Source organism: Nelusetta ayraudi, unplaced genomic scaffold (genome assembly GCF_046127955.1).
Source record: "Nelusetta ayraudi isolate G7.1 ecotype Tasmania unplaced genomic scaffold, CSIRO-AGI_Nayr_v1 ptg000357l, whole genome shotgun sequence".
Taxonomy (NCBI): Eukaryota; Metazoa; Chordata; class Actinopteri; order Tetraodontiformes; family Monacanthidae; genus Nelusetta; species Nelusetta ayraudi.
This window is the reverse complement of record NW_027466397.1, coordinates 34204-50000: the sequence shown is the minus strand read 5'-3', so window position 1 is coordinate 50000 and position 15797 is coordinate 34204. Positions and strand designations below refer to the sequence as shown.

At 51.7% G+C, this 15797-nt stretch overlaps 1 protein-coding gene across 4 annotated transcripts in view; it reads right to left on the bottom strand.

Moving 5' to 3' along the window:
• The window catches only part of atrn (attractin), a 46021-nt gene that overhangs the window by 19540 nt on the left and 10684 nt on the right, over positions 1-15797 (bottom strand). The window contains exons 9-24 of one of the 4 annotated variants that reach the window (XM_076017405.1): positions 14871-15054; positions 12866-13020; positions 11889-11973; positions 9820-10073; positions 9446-9576; positions 8520-8658; positions 7468-7649; positions 6298-6517; positions 5540-5728; positions 4816-5070; positions 4060-4197; positions 3865-3958; positions 3476-3528; positions 3249-3343; positions 1791-1869; positions 1110-1285 (exon numbers count right to left, since the gene is read on the bottom strand). In XM_076017405.1, the coding sequence (XP_075873520.1) occupies positions 1110-1285; positions 1791-1869; positions 3249-3343; positions 3476-3528; positions 3865-3958; positions 4060-4197; positions 4816-5070; positions 5540-5728; positions 6298-6517; positions 7468-7649; positions 8520-8658; positions 9446-9576; positions 9820-10073; positions 11889-11973; positions 12866-13020; positions 14871-15054 (2429 nt within the window). The remainder of the gene's footprint in view (positions 1-1109; positions 1286-1790; positions 1870-3248; positions 3344-3475; positions 3529-3864; positions 3959-4059; positions 4198-4815; positions 5071-5539; positions 5729-6297; positions 6518-7467; positions 7650-8519; positions 8659-9445; positions 9577-9819; positions 10074-11888; positions 11974-12865; positions 13021-14870; positions 15055-15797) is intronic. The other 3 variants (XM_076017407.1, XM_076017406.1, XM_076017408.1) reach the window with 3 other exon arrangements.

Genomic DNA, 15797 nt, shown 5'->3' with positions numbered 1-15797 from the left:
ACTGCCATCAGCCGTCCCCTTCAGCCCAGCCTGCTGTTAGAAAATGAAGTCCCTCAGACGGATTGGTATATTTTTACTACAGGTGCGCGCGCACACACACACACACACACACACACACACACACACACACACACACACACACACACACACAGAGGCCAGCTGCATAAACACACACACTGCTTGGCTTCCAGGTGGTAGGCAGAGCCCCGCTCACAGAGCCAGACATGGCCGAGGCTCAGTGACAGAGGTGTGTGTGTGTGTGTGTGGGCTGCCCTTTACTACAGACTTTACGGAATACCAACATCCCCTGTCGGAACAACAACGGGCAGCTTTCCAGGACAGCGAGAGGGGGCGAGGGGGGGGGTAGAGGGGGGGCGAGAGGGCGCTCCTCGTACATAACCCCAGGTCGACTGCAGGAGAGGCCCCTCCTCGTCCCTCCGGGGAGCCAGGAGAACGAACACATCTGATAAAGCTACAGAACGGTGTGTTTTTCCAAGAATGGCCCTTTTTTTTTTTTTTTCTTTTTTTTTTTTCTCCAACTGTGAGCCGAAGAGGAACAGCTTGGCTTCCCCGCCGCTGAAATGTGTGGTGAGGATTCTAAAGAAGGCCCCCTCTGTTCAGGAGCCACTTCCCAAAGCTCTGACACCAACTCCTGCTGCCAACTGGACAGAGCAGCTGTGTCTTACATCGTCACGTTTACAGTTAAAGCCAGGTTTACAGATCCCCTCCTACCGGGCTCAGCCCGTCCATGCGTTCACAGAGGAACGTAGCATTGCAAAGCTCGTCAGCGTGGTCGACCTGACAGTTGAAGGAAGAATGCAATGTGTTCGATCCTCTGTCAGATGCCAGTGTTGCTGACGAGGACAGCAGCGAGGTCACCATTCTGGACATGGGACGCATGGATGGGGAGGCGGCTTAACAACAACAGCTCAAGACTGCAATTGCCCAGCTTGGCCACACAATGGGGAATTGCGAGTGTTTCTATTTCTGAAGCCTACTAGGTGTTGTCCACAAGCTAGTGGTGAGAGGCAGCAGCAGCAGCAGCAGCAGCAGCAGCAGCAGCAGCTGCGGCTCTTCTCAGCAGGTCTTCACTGGGTTTGCATGCGTACGTGTGTGCAGGGGCTCACTTGGATCTTGATAGGCCAGGTGAAGTTGCTGACGTAGACAAAGAAGGTGATGTTGGGGCTGTTGCGGAAGTCAAAGTTCTCGTTGGAGAAGCTGTCCTTGAACTCCTTGATGTTGCTGCGGGACACGATGGGGATCTCCTCGCCCGTCTGGGTTCCTGCTGGAGTTGTTGGGTGGGGGGGGGGGGGGGGGAGGAAGAGAGAGAGGAAGAGGAGGATGAGGAAGCGTGGTCGACATTCATAGCAGGCTTCACCTCAGTGGACGAGCGGGTCAGTCGGGAGGGGAAGACGATTGAGGTCTTGTGTCTCCTGATGACGACTGCAACAACTACTGCACAGGTGTCAGACTCTGGCCAGAACTACTAGAGCCGACCCGCCGCTGCTATACAGCACATGGACCACTAGTATTACAAATCCCAGGATGCTCTGCTGGCGTTATAACCAAAATAACTGCTGTTTTCTAGGCGCACTTTTCCTTGCTACTCCAAGGCATGGGCTTGAACCTTCATTGAAGGATATTATTAATAGTTCATTAATTAATTACGATTATTCTATTTTAAAATGGATAGAATAAAAGAAAAAGGACACAATACTGTCATGGTAAAGACATAGGCAGCAGGTGTGTACTGAGGCTCCACGCCCTCCTCCCCCCCCCCCCCCAAGTACCTGTGAAGCTGGTGGCCCAGGTGATGTTCAGGTTGAAGTTCTTGGAAGCATTAATGAACATGTCCAGGTCCCGGTTTGGCTGCAGGAAGAGGGGGAGGGGGGGGGGGCAGAAAAACAAAGACCACTCAGCCAATTTCAGAGCCAACACACCCCCCCCACCCCCCTCGGACCTCGTCATTTCAGAGTTCCCACCACAGAGGCTGAAGCCACAGACTGATTACTGATGGGCGGGACTCATTAGTAGTCGTTGTTTAAACCAGCGTGATTATTACCATCATCATCATCATCATCATCATCATTATTATATTGTCAATAATAACAATAAAATACTTTCGAGACACAGACAGGATCATTTCCACAAAGATCCTCACACACACACACACACACACACACACACACACACACACACACACACACACACACACACACACACACACACACACACCTGGAGGAAAGCAAACAGCTGTTTGTGCAGCAGGTTTTGGCTCCAGCTGCTGGGAAGAAGCGGCTCGAGCGAAGCCACAACGTTCCAAATAAATGAATTAATAAATTAATAAATTAATAAAATAAATAAATAAATAAGGGTACAAGTGTATTAGTTGTCTTTCATTTCTTTATGACTCAATATTGAGTCTCAACTTGCTGCTGCTGCTTCTGCTCGCTGCTCGTGCGTGAGAGAGGCGCTGAGATGCGTTTCAATTATTCTACGTGCTACGTACTTTTTTTTTTCTCCACGCCTTTTTTCTTGAAAGCAGATCTCAGCCTCAGCGGGCACTTTGTGTAAATCAATAAAGACTCTTATTAAAGAAAAGAAAATGAAAAGCTCGGGAAGCTCGTCGAGCTTCTTAAATTGGTTTTTGCCTCTTTGAAATGAAATTAATCTCTCCGGTTGTGCCTTTGAAAGTTGCTGCTTGCTGCCTGATGCTGCTCAACCACTGCACACTAGAACTCGAGGAGCGGTGTTGTGGTCGCAGGCAGGAGGTGTGGCGGAGGCGGGCGGGGGTCAAAGGAAGAAAATCACCAGGGTTCTGCTAGACAACCAGAAATCCTCGGGTTCTTAATTCACGACATGCTACGAAGAAACCCCCCCGCCCCCCTGCTGTCGCCAACACATGCTGGTCTCACTGGTTTATAAAGGCTCCCCACGGTTGTATCCCTTTTATCCCCAGAGCACTCTAGAACCTCTTTCAGCGGAGCTTCTCCTTTAATGAGTAAGTACGGCAACTGCCTGAAGGGGGCAGCAGAGAGCGCTCACAGCTTTTTCTTCTACAGTCTGGGGTTAGCTAACACACGACTTTAGCGTGAGACTCTTCTTCTTCTCCTCCTATTTTCTTTCCCTTCTTCTACCTTCAGCATGCGACCCTGTGTACTGTTGCGACTACAGTTACACTTGCAAGTCAGGGAAATAAACTGAGTTTGGTGACGTGTCAGCAGAGGGGGGGGCGGGACTGGACTCACCTCCTCAGGCGTGGCCACAAAGTTGATGGCGGTGTAGTAGCGGTCGTCCTCCTGCGAGAGGCTGAAGGTGAACTGGTAGTCGATGAGGAGGGTGTCTGTTGGGGGGGGGTTGAGACAGGTGGAGGGAGAGGAAGATTTAGCAGCGTGCGACCACTAGGAGGCCGTCGGAACCTCCTGACACACTGCAAGCTGTGGGTTAAAGGACAGGAACATGAGGTGGGACTCACAGTAGCAGGTTCCTTTGAGAGGGTTGCCTTGGTAACGGTTCTCCACCTCACACCTGGGGGGGTGAGGGAGAGAGAGAGGGAGAGGGAGAGTTTAAAGAAAACTTTGTTAGTAGTCGGCAAATAAGTTGAGCTAACAGGTTGAAGCGACCAATCAGGTCCTGATATGTGAAAGACTGAAGCCGTTTCTTATTTGATTACTGTTGCAAGAAAGGGTGGGGCCAGATGGGAAGGGGCGGGCACAGGTATGAGGAGGTCACTCACAGGTGGCAGTGGAAGGGGGTGGGGTCAGGTGTGAGGAGGAGGAGGAGGGGTCAGATGGGAGGGGTTGGGGTCAGGTGTGAGGAGGCGGGGTAAGATCGGAGGCGGAGGGGGCGGAGTCAGTGACTCACAGGTGGCAACGGTCTCCCTTGATGCCCTTGGTGGTGCAGAAGCACTTGCCGTTGTTGGGGTTGCACATGCCGGCGTGGCCGTTACACTTGCAGGCTGAGAGAGAGAGAGAGAGAGAGAGAACAGACTGGTGACTCCGCCCCCTCCCCTGCAGGCAGCGGCGGCTGGACTGGCTGGTGGCGGCGGGCGGCACTCACGCTGGCAGCTGCCGCCGTTGGTGGGGTCGCCGTAGAAGCCGGAGATGCAGCTGTCGCAGTGGCGTCCGGTCGTCAGGTCCTCACACTGCTCACACACACTCTGGTTCACACACTGGCTGTGGCCGTTACACTGGCAGGCTGGCACACACACACACACACACACACACACACACACACTAAATCAACACCAGAGCCCGCTGGTATTATACAGCACATGTGCCACTATTGCAACAAATCCCAGAATGCTTTGCTGGTAATGTGGCGGCGCTTCAAGCTGGACAGGACGTTCATTGAAGTCTTTGATTATTATGACTTCATTGGGTTGTTGTTGTGTTGTATGGTTAGCCCATGGGAAAAAAAAGCTCACTTTTTTTTGAAATTTAAATCAGAAGGCTGCAAAAACAAAAAGAAGCATACGATTTTTATTTCCATTTTATTTTTTTTGATGTATTTTTTTTTTAATTTCAAATTTGATTTTGCATCATCTTAAGCTTTGCTTTGTTCCATATTCAGGTTTGACGCAACACTTGTTTGGGTCCTTAGAAAAAGGTTTTCAATGAATATTAAAGTTGCCTTTGTCCAAGTTTTGCATTTATTTTCAAAAATTGATTTAAATTTAAATCAGATTTAAATTTTGGCCCCACTGTGTTTTTCAAGTTTGACACCGCTGAACTAGAGCAAAAGAGGAGGTGTGTCCAGCGTGTGTGTCTGCGGGTGTGTGTGTGTGTGTGTGTGTGTGTCCCTCGCCCCCCCCACCTGGGCAGTAGATGAAGGACCAGTTGTACTTGGCCTCTCCAATGCTGGGACACATGCTGGTGTTGAGGGCGGGCTGGCTGGCGGCGGCCGGCACGCCGGGCTGTGTGGACGGCGCCGGCACGGCGGTCTGGAAGGGTCCGCGGTACGAGCCCTCCATGCACTGGCCCCGGCCCGTGTTGGACGGGTCGGTGCACCAGCCGCAGCCCGGCTGGTCCAGGCACTGGGCGCACGTCCGGTAGCCAGAGCAGTTCTCAGCTGCAGGTGGGACACAAGGTCAGAGGAGGAGGAGGAGGTGGAGGAGGTGGGGGAGGAGGGGGAGGAGGTGGAGGAGGAGGAGGAGGTGGGGGAGGAGGAGGAGGAGCCTTTGTTTATCCTGCTGCAGCATCTCCAGCAACAATGCAGTGCAAGGAGAAGGGACATTATATTCATGAAAACTAAAATAAAAATAAAGAAATAAAATATAAATATTTATAGACTAAGAGATATTTAGATGAAGAACAATTGAAGAACAACGAAAAAAAAAATAATTCTTCCTTTTTGTGTGGAATATTTTGTTAACTGTTACATTCTTATTATTAATTTTCTTGTTTATGTGCATATTATTTATTATCATTAATAAAAATGTATTATTAACTCTTTTTTTCACGTTTTATTCCACAGTACCAAATTCTTCTTCTTTTTTTTGTTTTTTTTTTTAATCTAAATGTTCAGAGTCTTCTCTCACGGGGGCAGGTGTTCATGGTGCACCACTCCATGCACTGGCCGAAGGGGAAGGAGGCCACGTAGGCGTTGGAGTCCACGCACTGCTTCATGTTGCTGCACCACATGCACTCGGAGCTGCTGCCGCTGGTGCACTCGCTGCAGGTGGAGCGCATGGCGCAGGGCGTGCGACACTGCTTGGCACTGTGATTGGCTGGGGTGGGGGTGGGGGGGGAGAGAGAGAGAGAGAGAGAGAGAGAGAGAGAGAGAGAGAGAGAGAGAGAGAAAGAGGGAGGTATGGTGAGCATGGTCAGCAGCACGAGCACACACACACACCCCGTCAAAATAAAATCCCATTTTGAAAGATGCTCATCATCTCCACCATGTCCCTCTCCAGCGCCCCCTCCTGGTCTCCCACCACTGCTGCATCTCAATGACTCACCATTGGTCACTTCACCACCCCCCACCCTTACGCTGAAGACCTTCTCCTGGACCCATCAAGTCCAGACAAATGACTGAACGGGCTGAGCGGCTCTCCGTACATGTCGATCCATTCAGAGGCATTTCAAAAACAGTGCTTAGCTAAATATTGTGGGGGTTGAAAGACACTGATATTGTTGGAACTTTGCATTGGTTCATTTTGATAATTGTTGTCTACATATGCCATGATGTGTTATTTCCTCCTATGCAGTGGGTCACTGAAACACTCGTCCGCCCCTGCCCCTGCCCATATCTAGGAAACACACACACACACACACACACACACTCTCTGAGGGGACCAACCTGGCCTCTCACACAGGCTGCCGTTCACTGGGTTGATGCAGCTCTGGGCCTTCAGGCCGCTGGGCGCCACCTCGGCCAGGTAGCCGCAGAAGCCGGCGTCGCTCGGCTCGCCGGGCAGCCACTGCAGGCTGCTGTTGGTGAAGGGAGACATGTCCTCCCAGCACCAGTAGGACACGTTGATCTTCCTCAGCCCCACCCACGGCGTCACCGAGGCCTTGTACTGCATTTGAATGCATTTAAACAAGTCATTTGGTGCAAAATGACGCCCCCTTCTATGCAAATATGTAAAAAAAAATTGTTTATTTATGCATTTTTATATAACACAATAAAAAATACATAAAAAAATACATAAATAAACAGAGTTTCTCTTTTTGAGATCAGACTAAATGAAATGAGTATTTTTCCAGGTTCGTTCCTGCCGTTGCAAAAAACTCTGGAAAATTTTAATGAAATTGAAAAACAATAACAACAGCAATTAAAGTCATTGTACTTATTATAATTCTAACTATTATAATATAATATATCATGAATATATATTATATCAATTAATGATATATTATATAATACTATACACAATACTAATACATAATAACAACAACAACAACTATTATAATTATTATTATTATATTCTTTCAGGATTTTGGAGATTTTTTCTAAAAAAGGCGTATTTGGTCTTCTTTGTTGTCATTATTATTAAGAATAATAACAACAACAACAACTACTGGGATCATAATTAGGGGGATTTAATGGAAAGGTTTCTCCGGTCTAATTTCACTCCCTCGGTGAATTGAATTAAAACGCTGGTGGCCTGGAACAATGTCCGTCTAATCCAGAGATTTGGGCTGGAATCCTAATTGAGCGGCAGCTTAACGAAGCCTTGGCCGACCGCTTCTCTCTCTCTCTTCCTCCTTCTCCTTCAGCTGGACGCTCCGGCAACTGGAGGAGGAGCAGGAGGAGGAGGAGGAGGAGGAGGAGGAGCAGCGTGGCGTGAACGGGGACGCACAGATTAAAGGCCTCGGCGATGGATTAGTTCCCGTCTGCTCGGCCGCAGCCAGAGGTTTTGGTCCGTCGCTCGCCCAAGCGCGGCGCCGGGCGAGAGAGGGAATCGATGCGGAGGAGGACCACCCTCCGTCCTTCTGCTTCTCAAGGTGGTGCGCGTCCCTCACTCACCGTGGCGGCCATGGTCTGCAGCTCCTTCAGCACGAAGTCGACCTTCTTGGTGGAGGTGAGCGACGCCAGCACGCCGCTGTGGCCGCGGCACGACAGCTTGGCGTTGTCGTACGACTCCTTCGCCGTCAGCAACTTCAGGCAGGAGTTCCCCACCAGGTGCCAGCTGTCACCACACACGTTGTCTGGAGGCAGGGAGGAGGAGGTGGAGGAGGAGGAGGTGGAGGAGGGGGAAGTGGAGGAAGAGGAAGAGGAGGAAAAGGAGGAAGAGCGGGTGGGGGAGGAGGAGGAGGAAGAAGAGGGGAGAAGAGGAAGAGGAAGATGAGGAGGAAGAGGAGGAGGAAAGGGAGGGGGTAGAGTTGGAGATGGAGTAAGCAGAGGGGGGAAGGAGATGAGGAGGAGGAAGAGAAGGTGGAGGGAGGAGGAGAAGGCGGACGAAAGGAGGTGGAGTAGGAAAAAGAGGGGAGAGGAGGAGGAGGAGGAAGAAGAGGAGGTGGAGGTGGACATGGAGTAATCAGAGAGGGGGGAAAGGGAAGAGGAGGTGGATGTAGAGGTGGGTGATGAGGAGGCGGAGTGGTGGTAGGAGGAGGAGGGGGGAGAAAGAGGAGGGAGGTAGAGGAGCAGCAGGAAGAGGTGGAGGTAGAAGGAGGGGAAGAAAAGCGGGAGTAGCAGGAGGAGGAGGTAAGGTGGATGAGAAGGAAAAGAGGAGGAGGAAACAGACAGCAGAGGGTCAGCACCGCCCCCTGCAGGAAGTCACAAACACCTTGTTTCTACCATTATTATAGTCGTTTTGGGTTGGGTTGGTTTTTGTTTTTTAAAGGTCCTGCCAGGTGAGGGGTTATTCTTTTGGGCAACAGGGCGAACCCAGATTGGGAAGTGGGAACGGTTCATTTCTTCAGCTGTCAGCTGATTATTGACTCCCCAGTATTCAAAACATTCTTTCCGTCTGCGGTCGCTTCACGTGGAGACGCATTGAGAACCGGGCGGCCAAGAGTCTTATCATTGCAGCTCCACACTCCCACCAGCAGGGGCAGCGTGTCCTAACCCTAACCCACCGGGCAGGGAGATGCACTCCTGGTTGCGAGGCTCCCACTGGCAGTTCTGGTCCACCGTGCAGCTCTTGCAGCTGGTCTTCTTGTTACACACGAAGGTCGGGTTGTCCTTGGGGCAAAGGTCGTACTCCACCACGACTGCCTGCAGAGGGGAAGGGTGGGGTTGGGGGTTGGGGGCGTGGGGGGGGGGGGTTGATGGAGGTCAAAGGTCAGTGGTCCACCCAGACAGGTGGCCAGACTACCAGAGGTGGGAAGTAGAAAATACATGGGTCGACTTTTTCAGGTATCTGTACTCCACTTTGAGTCGTACTTTTTTCGGACCGCTTCGTACTTTGACTCCCGACATTTGTACACAAATATCTGTACTTTCTACTGCCTACACTGGATTGATTGGCTGATTATTGGTTCTAGTTGTTGTTGCTTGAGGTGAAGTTGTTTGAAATCGACATGAGATTATTTTAGAGGATCTTGGCTTTGGGGTCAAAGGTCAGTAGGGAAAAATAAACATATAGAAAATGACATTGGTTGGTTGGTTGGTTGGTTGGCTATTAACAGGGTCAACATCCCATAATATGTCTTAGTGGTATGTAGTACTTTTACTTTAATACCAGTGATGTCATGCCACGCCCCCTCCTTTAGGCCACACCTCATGTTATAACAGGCCACGCCCCTCCATCTGATAGGCAACACCCCACCCCTATGACAAGTCATGCCCCTTCTTCTAACAGGATATGCCTCTCTTCCATCAGGCCCCGCCCCTCCCTCTTTCAGACCATACCCCCCCCAGCTATGACAGGTCACACCCCCTCCTCTGACTGACTCCACCCCACCACTGACAGGCCCTGCCCGCTTTGTCCATCTGGCCCCACCCCTCCACTGACAGGCCACGCCCCCTTCCTTATGACTGGCCCCGCCCTCTCCCCGCTCACCGAGGTGGCAGTGCAGTTGCTCCCCAGGGAGAGGCACTGGGCCGAGCACCACTGGCAGCCGTTGGTGTTAGCGGTGCAGCTGTAGCAGTCGGTGTACTGGTCGCAGCGCTCGCCACCACTGTCGGCGGCGTCTGCAGAGAGAGCGAGAGAGAGAGAGAGAGAGAGCGAGAGAGAGAGAGAGAGAGAGAGAGAGAGAGAGAGAGAGAGAGAGTCAGTGAAGATGTTTCATCAGCAGGCTGCTTAGCTAAAGGAGTGGTAGCCTCCTCAGCAGCTCCATGCTCTCTCGCTTCTACACCTCCACCTTCCTGAGCTCGCTGGTGTCTCTGGGGAACAACACACACACGCTACCACACACACTTCTCGGGGCCACCTACAGGATCGAGTGTTGCAGGCGGCAGACAGCTGCTGCTGCTGCTGCTGCTGGTCCTCCCCACCAGTGGTGGCGCTGCTGCTACTGCTGCCCTCCCACGGCAGGCAGCGGTCCAGGGCGGCGTCCCACAGGCACTCGATGGTGGGCGGGGCCTGGTGGCAGGACTCTGCGCTGGTGAAGGCAGAGCAGCTGGGCGAGGTGTAGACCAGGACGTCGCTCAGCAACAGGCTGTTGAAGCCACCAAACACATACATGGCGCTGTGTGTGTGTGGGCGGGGGGGGGGGGGGTAAAGAGGGGGCGGGGGGGCAGGAAGTGAGAGAGGAAGGAGGAGGAAGACGGTCGGAAGGAGACAAAAAGAAGAGAGAAAAATAATGAATTACTGCACTCGCTGCAACTCCCTGTTCCGAGGCTGTGGCCCTGCCCCCTGCTGCCTGGAAGGACACTGATTGGTTACGCACGCACACGCACGCACACGCACGCACACGCACGCACACATACGCACTAGTGGAGCTGAAAATTCACTCATATGGGAGATAAACAAGACGGACGATTCAAACTCTCCATATCTCATTATATTCATCCATCCACCATTATCCATCCATCCATCGCCTTTTGGATGGCGCCCTCTCTGGTGTATGTGTGTAACATGCACGAGACAGAAACAGGAAGGAAGCAGCCAGTAAGAAATGATGGAAGCTGACGGCTGAAAGGACTTGAAACTTTTCCTCACTCAAACTCCTCAACTTTGTTATTTGAAAAAAAAAAAAAAAAAAAAAAGAGTCATTTCATAACTCTCAGAACAGACGCTGATAAGAAGCTTTTCTTTTCTCGGGGAGGAATCATTTTTTTTAATCATTATTCCCTGATAAAAAAAATGTAAAAAAAAAATGGATCTCTCACTTTAGCCTAATCCATAGATCCTTTCTGATTTTTTTTCCCCTCTCCTTTCGCTCCTCCGCTAAGAAATCTTGGCCAAGTTCCTACAGCCTGCCGATGGCTCCTGTGTGCTCTCATGTTCAGATGATGTGGTCATGAATAAAAGATGCCAGGGACAAAGCAAAGAGACGTGAGATTCCTTCGCAAAGAAAAAATCCCCGGCACACAAGAAACTTTCCCATCGCATGCAGATCAGCTCCCAAACGCTGCTTGTTTTCCTCCGACATGCATTTAAGAGCCTCCGAATGCATAAATTAACACAGAGAGAGAGAGTGTGTGTGTGTGTGTGTGTGTGTGTGTGTGTGTGGGCGACCCCTGGGGAGGATTTAGAAGCTGTCACTCTGCTTTATATCACAAGGTTTCGACAGCCGATGAGAACATGTGTCACTGATCTGCAGGAGGAGGAGGACGGATTAGCAGCAGGAGAACCAGGAGGGGGAGGAGGAGGAGGAGGAAGAGGACGGGAAGAAGATGGTGGAGGAGGGAGGAGGAAGAAGAGGGGGAAAGAAGAGGAAGAGAAGGAGGGGAAAGGGAAGGAGGAGACAAGGTAGGAGGAGGAGGTGGTGGAGGAGGAGAGGGAGGACCAGGAGGAGGCAGAGAAGGAGCAGGAGGAGGAGAAAGACAAGAAGGAAGAGGAGGAGGAGATGGAGATGGAGGAGATGGTGTCGAGGAGGAGGAAGAAGAGTAGGAGAAAAAGGAGAAAGAGAAGGGGGAGGAGGAGATGGTGGAGGAGGAAAGGGAGGACCAGGAGGAGGTAGAGGAGGAGCAGCAGGAGGAGGAGAAGATGGAGGAAGAAGGAGAGGGAAGGAGAGGAGGAGGGATAAGAGATGTTGGAGGCCGAGAAGAATGAGGAGGAGGAGCAGGATGAGGACGGAGCAGGAGGTGCACTGGCTGGCTGAACGACTGAATGGTTATTTTCTGCTTCCAAACAAATGACCTCCAGTCAAACGTGCCACCTCAACAGTGATGTCATCAGAAAGGGGGTGGAGCTACATCCAGCTGTGACAGCAGCTCGTAGACAGCGTGGGCCTGGTGGACGCTGCCGGTACTGCAGCTCTAGCTGTGTTGCGTGTCGAGTGTCGTGTGCTGTGTGTTGCTGTTGCGAGGCTCTGGCGTCGTGCTGCGTTCAGGGTTACCCGTCGCTGAAGACCGCCGAGTGTCCGAAGCGGTTGACGTCGTGGTAGAGCTCCGCCCGCGGCAGCACCGTCCACTCGTCACACGCTGAAGAGAGAGAGAGGGAGGGAGAGAGAGAGAGAGGGAGAGAGAGAGAGAGAGAGGGAGAGTCCAGTCAGCTGACACGGCAGTGACCTTGAACGCCTCACAACTTCTTCTTGTCCGCCCGGGCATCAACCTCATCCTCCGCCGCCAGCAGGGCGGCGCCGCGACGCGTCAATTCACAAACTGAGGCTGGCGCGGGACGACCCGCACCACAGTGCCACCTGCTGGCCACACATCCGTCAGGCCCAGGCACTGGCCCGACTGAAGATGATGTAGTACCGATGCCCGGTCTGGTGTGACTGCTGTTTACTCCCAGAAGGCGGAGCAAGGAGAAGAGCCCCAGCAGCTCGCTAACGACATGAGCACCACTGAGAGTAGATAGAACGCTGAGGTGGTCGGGCTCCCCCTGCAGGCAGGGAGGAGCTGGACAACTAGTCAGAATTTAGTGGACTAAACCGTTAGAAATGAGAGCGCTTGTTCACCAGCTTAGCTGTAAATAAAGTTTGACCAAACTCACAATCGACTAAACTTACCCCTATGAGGTTAATTCAGTCATTTAAAAATAAAAGCACTCGATTATCATCTATCTTTAGTTGTGAATTGATTTCTCATTTTGAAAAAAAAAACTATGACTAATCATTTACTAAAATTAAAGATATGAATAATATACATTTCATTTGCACTCGATCAGTTTGCTGGGTGGCGCTGCAGCGATGATTGAAGCGTCGTATTACTGCGGCCCTGAAATTGCAGCGGGTAAACGCTGCCCTCTGGTGGACGGCAGTGCAACTACAGCAGGCAAGCGCCACCGCCGAGGAAAGACGAGCTCAACGTGTGTGTGTGTGTGTGTGTGTGTGTGTGTGTGTGTGTGTGTGTGTGTGTGTGTGTGTCTGACCCAGACTGTAGGCCAGGAAGTCGGAGGAGAAGCACTTGGCGCCGTGGCTCATGGACGTGTCGTTGTGGGTGTTTCCTCCAAACACAAGCATCGTCCCGCTCACTATCACCGCCGTGTGGAGGTAGCGGAAGAAGCCGCTGTCCCTCAGCACCGTCCTGCACACACACACACACACAGGGTCAGCTTCAGAAAGGGCAGAAAGGCCCCCTAGTGGCTGACAGAGGTACAAGGCACTTCAACACAATTTTCTCAATTATTGTCTAATTTTATCAACCAATTACAGTACAACAATATTGTATCCATATATATATATATATATATATACACATGATGATGATTAGAGAGAGAGGTCTGTGATGTTCGTCACAGGTGCACCTCAACTGTGACGGACAGGATGTAAAGCACAAATCCAGGACACATTGTATGGTTTTCAAAGAGTTTATTTGCATAACGGTGCAGAAAGATGTGATGAACCGGCGACTTGTCCAGGGTGTCACCCTGCCTGCCTTCGTCCAATGACAGCTGGGATAGGCTCCAGCAGACCCATGTGACCCTGAGCTCAGGAAGGAGCAGGTATTGAAAATGGAAGGATGGATGGTGCAGGGAATAAGCATTGAGCACCTCCAAACAAGCAAGAATTCTGTCCATCGCAGACCTGTCAGACCTCTTCTATCCTCCCCTCGTTACCTGTATTAATGGCACCTGTTTGAAGCTGTTACCTGTATTAAAGACACCTGTCCACACCCTTAAACAGTCAGACTGCAACTTCTCCGCCATGGCCCAAGACCAAAGAGCTGTCTGAGCCAGTCTACACTAGGCAAGCAGCTTGGTGAGAAGAGATCAACTGTTGGAATAAATACAAGATCACCAACGATCTCCCTCAACCTGGGGCTCCATGCAAGGTCTCTCCTAGCGGGGTACAAATGACCTTGAGGACGGTGAGGAAACAGCCCAGCACTACACGGGGGACACAGGTCAATGGCCTGAAGAGAGCTGGGACCACAGAAACAAAGGTTACTATCGGTAACTCACTATGTCATCGTGGATTAAAATCCTGCAGCGCTCGCAAGGCCCCCCTGCTTAAGCCTGCACATGTCCAGGTGCGTCTAAAGTTTGCCAGAGACCGTCTGGATGACCCGGAGGAGGACTGGGAGAAAGTCACGTGGTCACGTGAGACCAGAATGGAGCTCTTTGGTATAAACGCCACTCGCCGTGTTTGGAGGGGGAAGGATGCCGAGTTGCATCCCGAGAACGCCGTACCCACTGTGAAGCACGGGGGGGTGCAGACGTTGCGCTTCGGGCTGCTGTTCTACAAAGGGGGACAGGACGACTGATCCGCCTTCAGCAGAGGATGGATGGGGCCACGGGTCACCTCCTTCCATCAGTGAGAGCACTGAGGATCAAACGTGGCTGGATCTTCCAGCGTGACAATGATCCCAAACACACCGGCCGGGCAACCGAGGAGTGCTTATGTAAAGAGCACGTCAGGGTTCTGGAGTGGCCCGGCCGGTCTCCAGACCTCCATCCAATAGACAATCTGAGGGAGTTGAAAGCCTGCGTTGGCCAGCGACAGCCCCAGAACATCACAGCTTCTTGAGAAGATCTGCGTGGAAGAATGGGCCAGAACACCGGCCAGCGTGTGCAAACCCGGTGGAGGCCTGCAGGAAACATTGGACCTCTGTCATTGCCCACCAGGGTCGCATTACCAAGTAACCAGGTCAACCTTTGTTATTGATCAAACGCTTACTTTCTGCACCACTTCAACAAATAAATTCCTAGAGAACCATACAATGTGATTTCCTGGAATTCTTTTACATGAGGTGTTGAGGTGCACCTGTGATGAACATCACAGACCTCATTTTTTTAAGTTGGGACAACTTGCAGAATCGAGGGCTGCCAAACACTTTGTTTTGCCCCACTGTGTACACACACACACACACACACACACACACAACATTTCTCCCTGTCGTCAAAGGTCGTGACCTTTGCCCTTGGCGCCACTCACCACTTCCTGGTGTCCACGTCCAGGCGGTAGAGGTCGCCGGCCAGGCCGTACTTGTTGGCACTGAAGGCCTTGTAGCCGCCGTGGATGTAGACGGCCCGGGTGCCGGGGTGGAAGACGCTGCTGTGGCCGTAGCCGCCCTGCACCAGAGCGCCGGAGGTGGGCGCCAGGTTCCACGTGCCCTTGGCTGCGGGGAGACATGGGGTGGTGGAAAGAGGGGGGTGGTGAGGTGGAGTCCACGGAGAGTCGACACAGTAGAGCCGCTCATTAGCTGTGGAGGTGCAATCAATCGAGATGGAGACTGAGAACCCCCCCCTCCCCCAGGGTCCAGGGTGTCACCCTGCCCTCGCCCTATGACAGGTGGGAGAGGCTCCAGCCGAACCCCCACGACCCTGAGCCCAGGAAGGAGCGAGTATTGAAAATGGACGGATGCTTGTATGTTATCGTTGATGGTGTTGCTGCTATTGGTACACAAAGCACGGATACTGTAACAATCCCAGTTCCCCCCTCGGGGATCAATAAAGTTCATTCAAATTCGTCTATTCAATTCTAAAGGTGGGCGGAGTCAGGGCAACGCCTCCCTCCGGTGCTGAAGCCCAGAGGTCGGTTCCACAGTCGGCGGCGCCAGCGGGAGCTTCCAGAAGATTCAATATCTGCACTAGTGGTCTCTCAAGACTAGAGCGCATCAAGACCAAGACCTCTGGAGGGCGGGACCAAGACCTCTGGAGGGCGGGACCAAGACCAGACCTCCGCTTATAGATAAATGGAACAGCAACTTTCAAAAAAACAACAACTTGTCTTCATAAAATTAAAAAAAAAAAAAAAATCAATTAACTGGACGTCGTGAAAGACCTCAAGGTTCTGCATGGTTCTGCAGTGCTGGCTGAGTCTCCACCGAGTCTCTTCATCAAAAATCAAAAACCAAGTAAA